The sequence below is a fragment of the Somniosus microcephalus genome, chromosome 2 (assembly GCF_052327205.1).
Source record: "Somniosus microcephalus isolate GS21.2 chromosome 2, FLI_Smic_1.0, whole genome shotgun sequence".
In the NCBI taxonomy this organism is placed as follows: Eukaryota; Metazoa; Chordata; class Chondrichthyes; order Squaliformes; family Somniosidae; genus Somniosus; species Somniosus microcephalus.
Window position 1 is genome coordinate 268,058,199 of NC_140988.1, and position 12,328 is coordinate 268,070,526.

The 12,328-nt window shown below is 39.9% G+C and overlaps 1 protein-coding gene across 3 annotated transcripts in view; it reads right to left on the reverse strand.

Annotated features, from left to right (window-relative positions):
* The window catches only part of map3k1 (mitogen-activated protein kinase kinase kinase 1, E3 ubiquitin protein ligase), a 124,418-nt gene that overhangs the window by 35,812 nt on the left and 76,278 nt on the right, over nucleotides 1-12,328 (reverse strand). For all 3 annotated transcript variants that reach the window (XM_085971871.1, XM_085971880.1, XM_085971889.1), the window contains 4 exons: nucleotides 9,426-9,547; nucleotides 8,375-8,456; nucleotides 7,369-7,519; nucleotides 6,062-6,355 (listed from right to left, as the gene is read on the reverse strand). In XM_085971871.1, the coding sequence (XP_085827997.1) occupies nucleotides 6,062-6,355; nucleotides 7,369-7,519; nucleotides 8,375-8,456; nucleotides 9,426-9,547 (649 nt within the window). The remainder of the gene's footprint in view (nucleotides 1-6,061; nucleotides 6,356-7,368; nucleotides 7,520-8,374; nucleotides 8,457-9,425; nucleotides 9,548-12,328) is intronic.

Below are 12,328 nucleotides of genomic sequence, written 5' to 3' on the forward strand. Positions count from 1 at the left end.
AGCACCTGACTTAGAGGCAGCACAATGTGTAACACAATAAAACACTAACGTGCAATGCCACAGTAGTGAGAACATATATTCCATCTTCCATTCTGCTATGGGGATATGACGAGTGCAGGACAAAGAGGGAATCATCCCTAAACTACTGGTATATTACTTCCTTGAAACTGGCTCAAACTTGCATTTAGGGAGGGTGGGAGGGATCAAGGAGGACAGGAAGGGGATAAAGGATTTTACACTAAAAATACAAATTTAGCACATTTTGTCTTGGGAATGTAATGGCTAGTCAGTAGTAGAGTTTAATAGATGAACCATTTGCTGGGAATGTTCATGAGAATTTATCAGCAGCAGCACAAATTGACACAGAAGTACTGAGGAAGCACTTAAGGTGCTATATAGATGTAAAAAGAGGGAAGTCACAGACTGGTGCAAGAACTCAAGGGACAGCCTGAATTAGCCAGAGAGAAATTACTCCAGAGTTGTTAGTCATTGTTTAAATTCCAGAAAAAATGTAATGTAAACAAGAATATATTGTCTCCATCTATAGTTGACACATTGTTAGCTATAAAGCAGTGTGCACAATATTGACAGATTCCAATTTTAATCACAGTGCTTTATAGCTATGTAGAACTGTAAATACACATCATGCCGTAAGAACAGTACTTCCCACTGCACATTTTGTTGCATGAACAATGATGTACAGCTGCAGCACCGAGATTTAACTTTCATTAATAGCCATTGTTTCCAGGTTTAACAACAACTAACTGCAGTGGTTTTTTTTATAGTATACAAGTACAGGATGCCAGAAACAGATCAGTGTAAAGTTAAGCTGATCTCAACTGGGGCCCTACAATTATGACTCAGCATGCCTGGATTTGGCAAGGGTAATTCATCGCGCCCCTGCTCGACTGGCTTCTAGTAACTCCTGCTGGAAAATGCACCTGTTGGCACTGTGCAAAAACAGGATTGGGCTCAGCTGTGATACTCTCAGATAATGGACACGGTCTAGGTTCACACAAATAAATCAATCAATCACTTGGTTAAGGTCCTAGAGGTCTCAGCACTTATGGAATGATATCCCAACAAGAGTCAGCACCTCAGGAGAGAAGGGGAGGTAAGCCTTTAACAATTTGGAGCCCAGTCCAAATAAAAAGTTGGAGATGGTCACGGACACAAAACATTCAAAATGCTCAATTATTTAATATTTGAAAGTATGATAAAGCTACATGGCAGGAAGAGGTTACTGCCCAAAAAACAGTAGTAAACATTTATACGGTGACTTAACGAACAGCAACATTTTGTTCTGCTGGCCATTTGTATCCTTGAAGACACTATTCATTCAATTGATTAACCAGATATCATGGAAATCTTAACTACCAACTAGTTATTCTTAAAAAGTCTTGTTTTAGCATTTGTATCAAGAGCCTGTTATAGTATGTGTTAATATTTGCCTTTTCTATTACCACCAAATTTCCCCCACTCATCGTTTTTTCCCCCTGCTCCTAATTCTTATGTTTTTAGGTTGATGTTCTTGCCCCCACCCCCAAAGAAGTAGTGCATTCAGTACAAGGGTAGAGTCCACTGGGACGATCCACAAGATCCTGCAAATTCATTGGCAGGATAGGCGCACCAACGTCAGCGTTCTCGCTCAGGCCAACATCGAAGCTCTGACCGCGCTCGAGCAGCTCCGATGGACGGGTCACATTGTCCGCATGCCCGATACGAGACTCCCAAAACAAGCGCTCTACTCGGAGCTCTGACACGGCAAGAGAGCCCCAGGTGGGCAGAAGAACCGCTTCAAGGACACCCTCAAAGCCTCCTTGAAAAAGTGCAACATCCCCACCGACACCTGGGAATCGCACAAAGTGGAGGAGAAGCATTCGGGAAGGCGCCAAACACCTCGAGTCTCTTCGCTGGGAGCAAGCGGAAGCCAAGCGCAGGCAGCGCACGTCAACCCAAGCACCCCACCCACCCCTTCAACCACCGTCTGCCCCACCTGTGACAGAGACTGTAGGTCCCGCATTGGACTCATCAGTCACCTGCGAACTCATTTTTAGTGTGGAAGCAAGTCATCCTCGGTTCCGAGGGACTGCCGAAGAGGAGGCGAGTCCATTACAAAGCAGCTATCACTCCATCTGTTTGGCCATATGTATTAAAGTGAAGATCACCTGTGTTCATCAAGTCTAAACAATAATGCTTTGTTAAGTTCTGTAGATTACGCCAGGTCAGCTCTCAACAGAAAAGTAGCTTTGATTGGCCCATTAGGAAGCGGTGATCAGAGGGGAGCATCTTTTGAACACAAAGTTTTCCTGCTTGCTGTGTGATGAACAACGGAGACAGATTTGCCAAGAAGCTTTGGGTCAGGATATGAAGAGTTGTTGAACCTACAAATGGACTGTATTCAGTCTACATAAAAAGCTAGTTGCCAATGTGCTAGTAGCAGACCCTGGACTTCATTTAAAAAATTGGCCCCTGTTCCATATGAAACTGAAAATCCACCACCTGAAAGAAATCTCACAAAGATGTAGGACTGTATGAACTTTTTGCATATTAGATATCATTCTTTTAAATTCCTCAATATGACTACACATAATTTCATAAAACTTTCTAAACTACAAACCCCTATGCATTGATAGGGGTGCTGTGGCTTACTCACTCACTATCCCATATTCCCAAATTACCTGAAACAAAACAAGTACATAGTGTACACTAATCAGACAAAGTAAATCATGTAATCAGACTTCTCCAGTGTGCACAGGGAATGAAAATCTAATTTCCCTTTGGGGGGGGGGGGGGGGGGGGGGCTGGGGGGAGAAAGAGAATCACTTTTCTGGACAAATGAACTCTCGTCTATATTAATAGAACAACTGGAACAGATGTTTAAAAAGAATGATGACACTTGCATCCTGGTGTCATCCTCCATTACTGAGGCATAGTATTATAATGGTGGATACTGTAGCCAAAACACACACAATTGACCACTTCATTAATAGTGGAGCATTCTACAGTGATACAGATCAGGGTTGAATGCTCAGATGTTTGCCCATGAATGTGCCCGTGTGCAGGGAAGAAAAAAAGTTAGTCCTGTGTCTTCTATGTAAAAACATTTTTCTTGATGTGATGTGTGATGAAATATTCGAGTACTAACCATTAATTTTTTATAGATATTGTCTTTACCAGTTATTTATAGGCCTGGATGCTCCTTTTTACTACAGCAGCATAATATAAATGTGCAACAGAAGACCCTTTCTACAAGTCACATGCTGGCAAACCTAAATGAACAATGCTTTTCTATGTTCATGCATGCCAACCTCTCTAAACAAAATGCCACAAGCAAATGTCAGCCTCAGTAAAGTGACTATGAATTCAAAGGGACAGTGTTGACAATACTAAGAAGGAATGATTGGGTTTCAAATTTCACCCTTTTGCACTGCTGAAAGTCATAAATGCTTAGTTAAAATTACTCCCATCTTTCACAGGTCAGGAAACCACAGAACCCAAGTATGGCTATTTTCCCATAACCATCAATAAGACTATTTTGAATGTAATGAACCAAAGTTTTGTTTTACTTTAACAAGCACAATGAACACCTAAATATCATGCATCACATCACAATAAGTGTGTAAAAAAAACTTAAAAATCTAGGATGTCAGAAGTCTTCTGTCACAATCAATTTCAATTTTTTTTTATTCGTTCATGGGATGTGGGCGTCGTTGGCAAGGCCAGCATTTATTGCCCATCCCCAATTGCCCTCGAGAAGGTGGTGGTGAGTCACCTCCTTGAACCGCTGCAGTCCATGTGGTGAAGGTACTCCCATAGTGCTGTTAGGGAGGGAGCTCCAGGATTTTGACCCAGCGACGATGAAGGAAGGTCAGGATTTTCAAGTCAGGATGGTTTGAGAGTTGGAGGGGAAGTTGGAGGTGGTGGTCTCATGTGTCTACTGCCCTTGCCCTTCTAGGTGGTAGAGGTCGCAGGTGTGAGATGAGCTGCTGAAGAAACCTTGGTAAGTTGCTGCAGTGCATCTTGTACATGGTACATTGCAGACACAGTGAAGGAGGGAGTGGATGGTGTGCCAATCAAGCAGGGTGCTTTGTCTTGGATATATCACAGACAGACACACACCAATATTGACCCGAGGGGCATTGGATATACCTCCAGTCTGGAAAAACATCCATTAACCATTACTCTCCTTTCTGTTCTTTAACAAACTCCTTAAACATGTTTCCACATGTCCTTTAATACGAGGAACCTTATTGTATTAACAAGTCTCCCATGCAGCACTTGACCAAATGCCCTTTCAAAATCTATATACTGTACACAAATTCCATGATTTTCCCACTACTTGCCTTTTATAAATAAATGTTGATTGCCCTTAAATTGTGTAATCATAAATGCAGTTCCTCCTTCGGTTTTATAGAAATGTGATTCCCATACCATTAAATAAATACAATCTCAAGGTTAAGCAACATCAACCCATTTTGGGGTGGGGATGTGCCCACTGCAAAAAAAACATGAACGGCAATCTCATTCAAACTACAGGGAGGCTATTGTGGGAAATGGATTTAAAAAAAATCATATTTGGTGCAGAGAGGATGCACTTCTGAGTTTGGGATTGACACACATTACAGGGGCAGAGTCAAGGAGTGTTGTGCTTTACCCAAGTTGAGAGGTAATTAAAACTTGGGAGTGATTAATGCTGACACGGAGGACCTGAAGTAGGGAAGTGTTCCATTCCCAACTCAAACATAACTCAACCTAATAAACACAAATGTTACAAGAAAACAAAGCAATCTAACTTCAACTGGCCCATGCAAAATTGAGAGGTTTGCCATTTTGAAAATGCTAGTGACATAAAACTAAACTAACATAGTAGCCAACATGAATTTGAGAGAGAATTACATTAGGCCAGGGCAGGCTGGGACATGCAGATTTCAGGAAAATAATAAATTGTATCTCTGTACATAAATATTGGTGCCTAGGCAAAGAGGAATCAAACACACCAAACATTTTGATGCCATAAATCAAATACAGCACGGTCGCTTGTCTGTGAAGAAAACATTTCACTTATGAACTGACTGATAGTCACTTCTACCACTTGACACCACAAAATATAGAAATACAAATAATTAAAAAATGGACAGCTGTGGAAGAATAAATTTAAGATAGAAAAGGCAAAAGTAAGGCAGTGAAAAGAAAGATAATGAAATTAAAGTTGTAAAATTCAAGTGATTCCTATTTGTATACAAGTTAGGTAACAGTAAAAGGAAAAACAAAATCAAGTAAATAAGGAAATAAAAAGCAGTCAGAAGATATGAAAAGAGTGAAAAAAGTACCAACAAAAGACAGATCTGAAGGCAAATGTGCCTTGCATTTGAAAAAAAGACATTAAGGCTAGAAACTACTGCTTGCAATATCAGTCGACGCACAGCACATTCATATGACATTTCTTAGCCTGCTAGTCCAATGCAGACATTAACCTATTTAAAATTAAAGAGTTAATGCCTCCACTAAACTAGGAGACAGGCAAATGTCACAGAAGAACATTAAATGTCCGTCTGCTGGTAATGCCAAGTCATTTCTCAGCTTCGGTTTTTAGAAAGTGAGAATTAATCTATACAAATAAAAAATACCAAAAAATGAATTACTTACTTTTCTACGGGGTTTTTCTACCAGTCAGACACAATTAATGAAATTACCGCCATAAAATAAATTACATGTGAAATAATAAACTCTGTGCCGGTTACAAGCCTATAACATAGCTAGATGTCTTGGTGGCAAATTTTGAGAGCAATTGAATTGTATCAGCACCGTAAAATATTATACCTTAACATCTGTATAGATTTTTTTTTTTTTAAATTCCAATTTTTAAAAAGTCCAATTTTTAAAATCAGACCTACTTGAGCAGTCTGGATTTTTTGCACTCTAACTGCGGGATTCGAGATGATGTGATTTGCACAATACGTTAATGGAATTGTTGCCCAGTTTCAGTATTTCATAGATTGAGCATTTTGTATAAATAGTGCTATATTGCATTCTAAACATTAGATTAGCAGTATCTTACCAAAGCAGCGACATATACTTTGTAGACTGGGTCAGCACAGACCATAGAGAGTACACTGCAACATGACTCCACCACCACGTCTCCTGAGATATCAGTCTGAGATGACCCACTGGCTCGTGTCAGACTACTAGATCCAGTGTCGCTTCCATTACTACAGGAGGAACTTCCAGTACGGATTTCGCCATTTGCCAACAGCAAGGCACCACTAACATCATGTGAAAGACGCCTTAACGCCATCTCGCGTACATTCCAGTTCCGAGAAAAGAGACAACTAACCAGTTCCATTCCAAATACCTAAATAAGAAAATGGACAGCATCACAGCAACAGACCAAGGATAAAGTTCTAAATCATTAGGAGCATAACATCTTCTAAATAGAACATACCGCATTTTGGTAACTAGAATTTTTTTTTTTTTTGTTGAAAAAAAAACCAATTTTAAAGAAGTATCTTAGAAGCATAGAAAAATAGGAGCAGGAATAGGCCATTCGACCTTTCAAGCCTGCTCCACCATTCAATATGATCATGGCTGATCCTCTATCTCAATACCATATTCCCGCTCTCTCCCCATACCCCTTGATGCCTTTTGTGTCTAGAAATCTATCTATCTCCTTCTTAAATATATTCAGTGACTTGGCCTCCACAGCCTCCTGTGGTAGAGAATTCCACAGGTTCACCACCCTCTGAGTAAAGAAATTTCTCCTCATCAGGCCTAAATGTCCTACCCCGTATCCTGAGACTGTGACCCCTCGTTCTAGACCCCCCCCCCCCCCCAGGGGAAACATCCTCCCTGCATCCAGTCTGTCTAGCCCTGTCAGAATTTTATACATTTCAATGAGATCCCCTCTCATTCTTCTAAACTCTAGTGAATACAGGCCTAGTCGACCCAATCTCTCCTCATTTGACAGTGCTGCCATCCCAGGAATCAATCAGTCTGGTGAACCTTCGCTGCACTCCCTCTATGGCAAGTATATCCTTTCTTAGGTAAGGAGACCAAAACTGCACACAGTGCTCCAGGTGTGGTCTCACCAGGGCCCTGTAGAACTGTAGTAAGACATCCTTGCTCCTGTACTCAAATCCTCTTGCAATGAAGGCCAACATACCATCTTAGTGCTGGCTTTACCATGTAAACCCTCCACCAATTTCTTGCAATTAGGTGTAAGCCTAATTTGACCATAATCAAATAAAGTTTCAAAACATTCACAGTAGGAATTATGTTGTACTTTTTAAAATTTCCAAAGCATTTGTACCAAGCTGCAACAACTGTTCTTGTGGCAAAAAATAATTTATAATTTTGAAATCCCCTCACCTGAATCCAGGGTTCTGCCAACTCTTTGTAAGCTTGTGGGATTTGTTGAACCCCATAATGAAGCAGGTTAAAGTCACTGTCCTGCTGTCGCCGCTGTGCATCTACCTCCAGCGGCTGGTTCTGGATTTGTATTGAACTTTGTGCTTCATGGCTTTAAAAAGGCAAAAGTATAAAACTGCATTGTGAAATTTAGTGATAAATGCGTTCAACAAATGAGCGTTAATTAATTATTAGATTCCTGTGAAACCATTATTTGAAGGAATGTCTTCCATGCATACATAATCTTGCAACTGATCATCAAGCTGAAGTTGAAGGAAATAAGGCCTTCCAAAGTCCTGTTACCTGTAGTTTTAGCCAGATTTAGGTAGTGTATGTAAAAAGCTAAAATTCAATTTTGCTGAAGCAACATTAACATATTGTGAGGAGGTACATGTGCATGTGGAGACATCACAACTGCTGAAACAGAGACAATTCATAATTATGAAAATGATTTGTGTCGATACTTGGGTCACATCTGATGGACTACTCACAACTACAACTCCAGGTTTTATACAGTGAATACCAAGCATCTTCAATAAACCTACAGCTGCATAAAATCTTGTGATTGAATATAGGTCTACCACAGTTGGACTTGATGAATAATATCTCAAATATCAAGATGGTGATGGTGTGTTGTGTCAATAGGAACCTCCTTTGGGTGCCCTGATGAAACATTCATCCAGGCACAGAGCTGATGCTCTAAATTTTAGTGGCTACAACTGAAAGAGATTTGATGAATTCCAATAGTACTATCTAGCACAGAACAGGACGTATCTCCATCAATACTGTATGGGAATATAGAGCAATTTTGGTCCCAAAGGACACCATTTTGAGCTATTCTCACTTGACAATCTATTCAAATTTACAAGATCTAAAATGTAGTGGGGGAATTGAAGCCCAAAATGCAATATTCCATAACCAACATTGAGTAGTTTGAACTTTATACCGCATAAAGCAGTTTCCCTACCTGTGCAGTTCATGGGACTTCCATTTGGCTCTACAAAGAGGACAGATGAGAGTCTCCTGGTTTCTTCTGCATTCCTCAGCCCCTGGAATAAAGTCCAACATAACTGAATACACCCATCAAGCTTCACTTTAAAATTTGTAGCAAACCCATATATTTTGTTTTGCTTTCAACATCTAGATATTTTGTAGACCACCACCTCCCCATTCCATGTTAAGACATGATGCATTCCTCAGTGATATCTAGGTGACTACTCCTCATGCAATCACATTGTACAGTATATAGCACTACACATGGAAATCACACTCATATTTTAGGGCATACACCATGAAAGCAATCCAGGCACTTGGATCTCTGCTCATGTTTTGCTCCAGTAAAGTAGCTGGACAAGGCTGGTCTTTAACCACTTCCTAAATAGCAGCTGGATTGGCAATGTCATCATAAGTCATGATTTTAATAAGCATAGACCCCACACAGAAGATTTACAAGATTCTTATACCAATTTAAAACTTGTTTTCAAGCATATCCAGAAAATGGGGCCCAGTAATTCTCACTTCAGGAGTTTAAATTTCAATTGAAGACAATTCTCAACTGTTTGCTAAGAAAACATTTTAAAATGGTGCAAGAATCTTCTAAAATCAATCAATATCATCATCAGTTAGGTGCATGGTCAAAGGCCAAAAAATGTAGACTAGAACCTAGCAACCAAAAACAAAAGTAAAGGAACAAGTAACCAATATATCAATTTAAAGTTACGAAACACCAACATGAGCTTTTCAAACATGTATAGATCCACATTTTTTAATTTTTTTTTTTAATAAATGAAAATGAAAAATTGAGCTATCAAGCAAGTAAAATAAAGGTTCCAGGCAACCTTGCTATCCACTGGTCCCCAGATAAAACAGCCCCAACTCAAAAAATGACCGATTAGTAACAAGCCACTAGCAAACCAAAATAGTTCAACATTGGATAAAAAGAAACTGCTTTGAAGTTGAAACATTTCATCTGTTTAAAAATTAACTGAACATAAAAAATTAAATCTCTAAAAACTTACAGATTGACATGCAGTGATGGTGAAGTTTATTCCTACAGCCTTCTTCACACACTGTCAAGCTTTCCTCATCAAGCATATCCAGCAGACAAATGGGACACATTTGTTCTTCTTCATCCTTCAAGCTAGAAAAACAAAGAAAATTTATATGTTTATAACTTCATGTAGTTCAGGAGTTTCCAAACTTTTTGTATGTGGGTCACTTAGATGCACATCACAGAATCTCAGAAATTTAAACAGGTTTAAATCAATGTTCCTATTAATATGCATAGTTCTCAATCTGCAGATACCGAGAGATCTTGGAGTTCCATTTTAGGAGGCAATCTTCAATAATGAGGCAATCAACAAAAGTCCCTTTCAAATACGCAGGCCCTTAAAATTCAAACAAGTAAACTAGTGAGTATAGAAAGGAGTTGCTTTGTCTTCGCGAGCTGCAGTGCCGGGGCTTGCCAACTGTATGTAGCCCACAGGTGTGCATTCGTTCTGCAAAAATGAAAAATTAAATCGGCAATCTAATTAAGTACCATCAACTTACAAGTGTCTTTGATTTGAGTCATTACTGCAAGTTGTACAAGTTGGTCTCCTTACCTAAGGAAGGATATACTTGCCTTAGAGGGGGTGCAAATAAGGTTAATTAGATTAATTCCTGGGATGAGAGGGTTGCCCTAGGAGAGATGGAGTAGGATGGGCCAATATTCTCTGGAGTTTAGAAGAATGAGGCGATCTCACTGAAAGTACAAAATTCTTGGAGAGCTCGACAGGGAAGATGCCGAGAAGCTGTTTCCCCTGGCTAGATCTAGGAGGTTGGCCATTTAGGACCGAGATGAGGAGAAATTTCTTCACTCAGGGCTGTGAATCTTTGGAATTCTCTACCCCAGAGGGCTGTGGGTACTCACTCACTGAGTACATTCAAGACGGAGATCGATAAGATTTTTGGACACTAAGGGAATCAAGGGATATGGGGATAGGTGGGAAAGTGAAATTGAGGTCAAAAATCAGCCATGATCTTATTGAATGGCAGAGCAGGCTTGAGGCGCCGTATGGCCTACTGCTGCTCCTCTTTCTTCTGTTCAAGACAATCATTTTCCACAGGAGCCAATGAATGTTACAGTACTCTACTTTTTGTTTTTAAATAAATGATCAGAGTGAAGCTGAAGTGTAGGGGGGAGAAAGAGAGAGAGAGAGAAGTATGGAAGAAGGATAAAAGTAGCTATCACAAAATGCTCGACTTCTGCACTTTATGATTTCCAAGACTTTTGACATTATCATGGCTCAACATTTTTGTCCCCCGACGAATCCACGATTCTCCCAAAAAATTACCATAACAAAACTATATCCACATTAGGAACATAGTAAAGTACAGAACTAGAAGAGTACAGACCATCTGACTAGTTCCAAATACTAATGGCCCTCAATCACCCAACTCATTACCTTATTTTGCTCACATTAAATGCTATTTGCCAATCACAACCTCACCCCCAAACCTATCTAGTTCTTTTTATATTTAGTATGCCAGTTCCCTAATGTGCAATCCCCTCTGCCCCAAAATTTGGCAGCATCTGCAAACTAGACAGCTTTGTTCTGCCCCAGCTCCAAATCATTTATATATACACACTAAAAGCAACAATGGCCCCAGCACTGATCCCTGTATCACCCTGCTAGTGAACAGATAATGATGCAGATCCATTCATAACCAACCTTTTGCTTTCTCTGGTTTAATCAATTTTCATTCCACTCCTATTCTATGCCTGCCTAACTTTGGACTAATCACTTTTCTGGCACAGGGTCAAAAGCTTTGCTGAAATCCATCACATCTACAGAATTTCCAGTCAACAAGGCCAGTCATTTCCTTGTAAAATTGCAATAAATTTGTTAGCCAAATGATCCCTTCCATAAATACACACCAACTCCCTCTTAACATATTATATTCATCTAGATGTTTATCTCTCCTCCTGATCTGGGGTCTATAGCAGACACCCATAGTTAATTTCATATCCCCATGTCTCATCCCTTTTCATAAAGTTTCCACCCAGGTCATAGGTCCATTTGTTATAATCAGATTTTCTTCCACATAAAAGGCTACACACCCTCCCAATTTATCTTTCCTACTTCTACAAAATAGCCTTTACATTCACCCAATCTACATCATTACTGAAGCAGATCTCATTCATAATATACTGTAGAATTTGTAGATGCCATTAACCAATGATCTTCCAAATATGGCCCATCACCGTGAACAAAATCAAAAGACTAACTTCAGGAGGACAGATTCATTGAACACCTGTTTGAAGAGATTTCCTCCCCACCCCCCGTATGTTGGGGATGAAATTGGATAACGCCTAAAAACGGGCGCGGGGAGCTACTCTTAATTTTTTTGCCTTGAATGGTGGTGCTTAGTTGGGTACCGTGCGAATTTCAGGAATTATAGGTTTCTGTTATTATTTCTGAGAACTGACCAGTGCTTTACTTAATAGCAGGATTTTTGATCTACAGTCCAGTTCCTCTTTTTATGCAACCCAGCACCTCTGTCTTTAACAGCAGTCAACATTGGCTTCATCATTGGCGGAATCTATCTACTACAACTCCCAGATCCGTCTTGATCATTATTTTCCCATTAATCACATAATACCTGTCTGTTCCCCAACTCCAAGTCTGTTCCCCAACTCCAAGTGCTTCCCAAACAGTCTAAACCCTTTTGAAGCTTGCCTTAATTTTCCATCATATTAACCATCCCTGTTTTTTTCTGTTACTCACAACACTTTGAAATGAACCTTCTAATGGATCACTTATGGAAGGAAGCATTGAAGAGTACTGGTCCCAATGCAAAAGCCTGTGGGATTCTATTTGTCCAGTCATACAGACCCTGCATCTCCTATTGTCCAGCCTCAATTCAATCCATCTCCGTA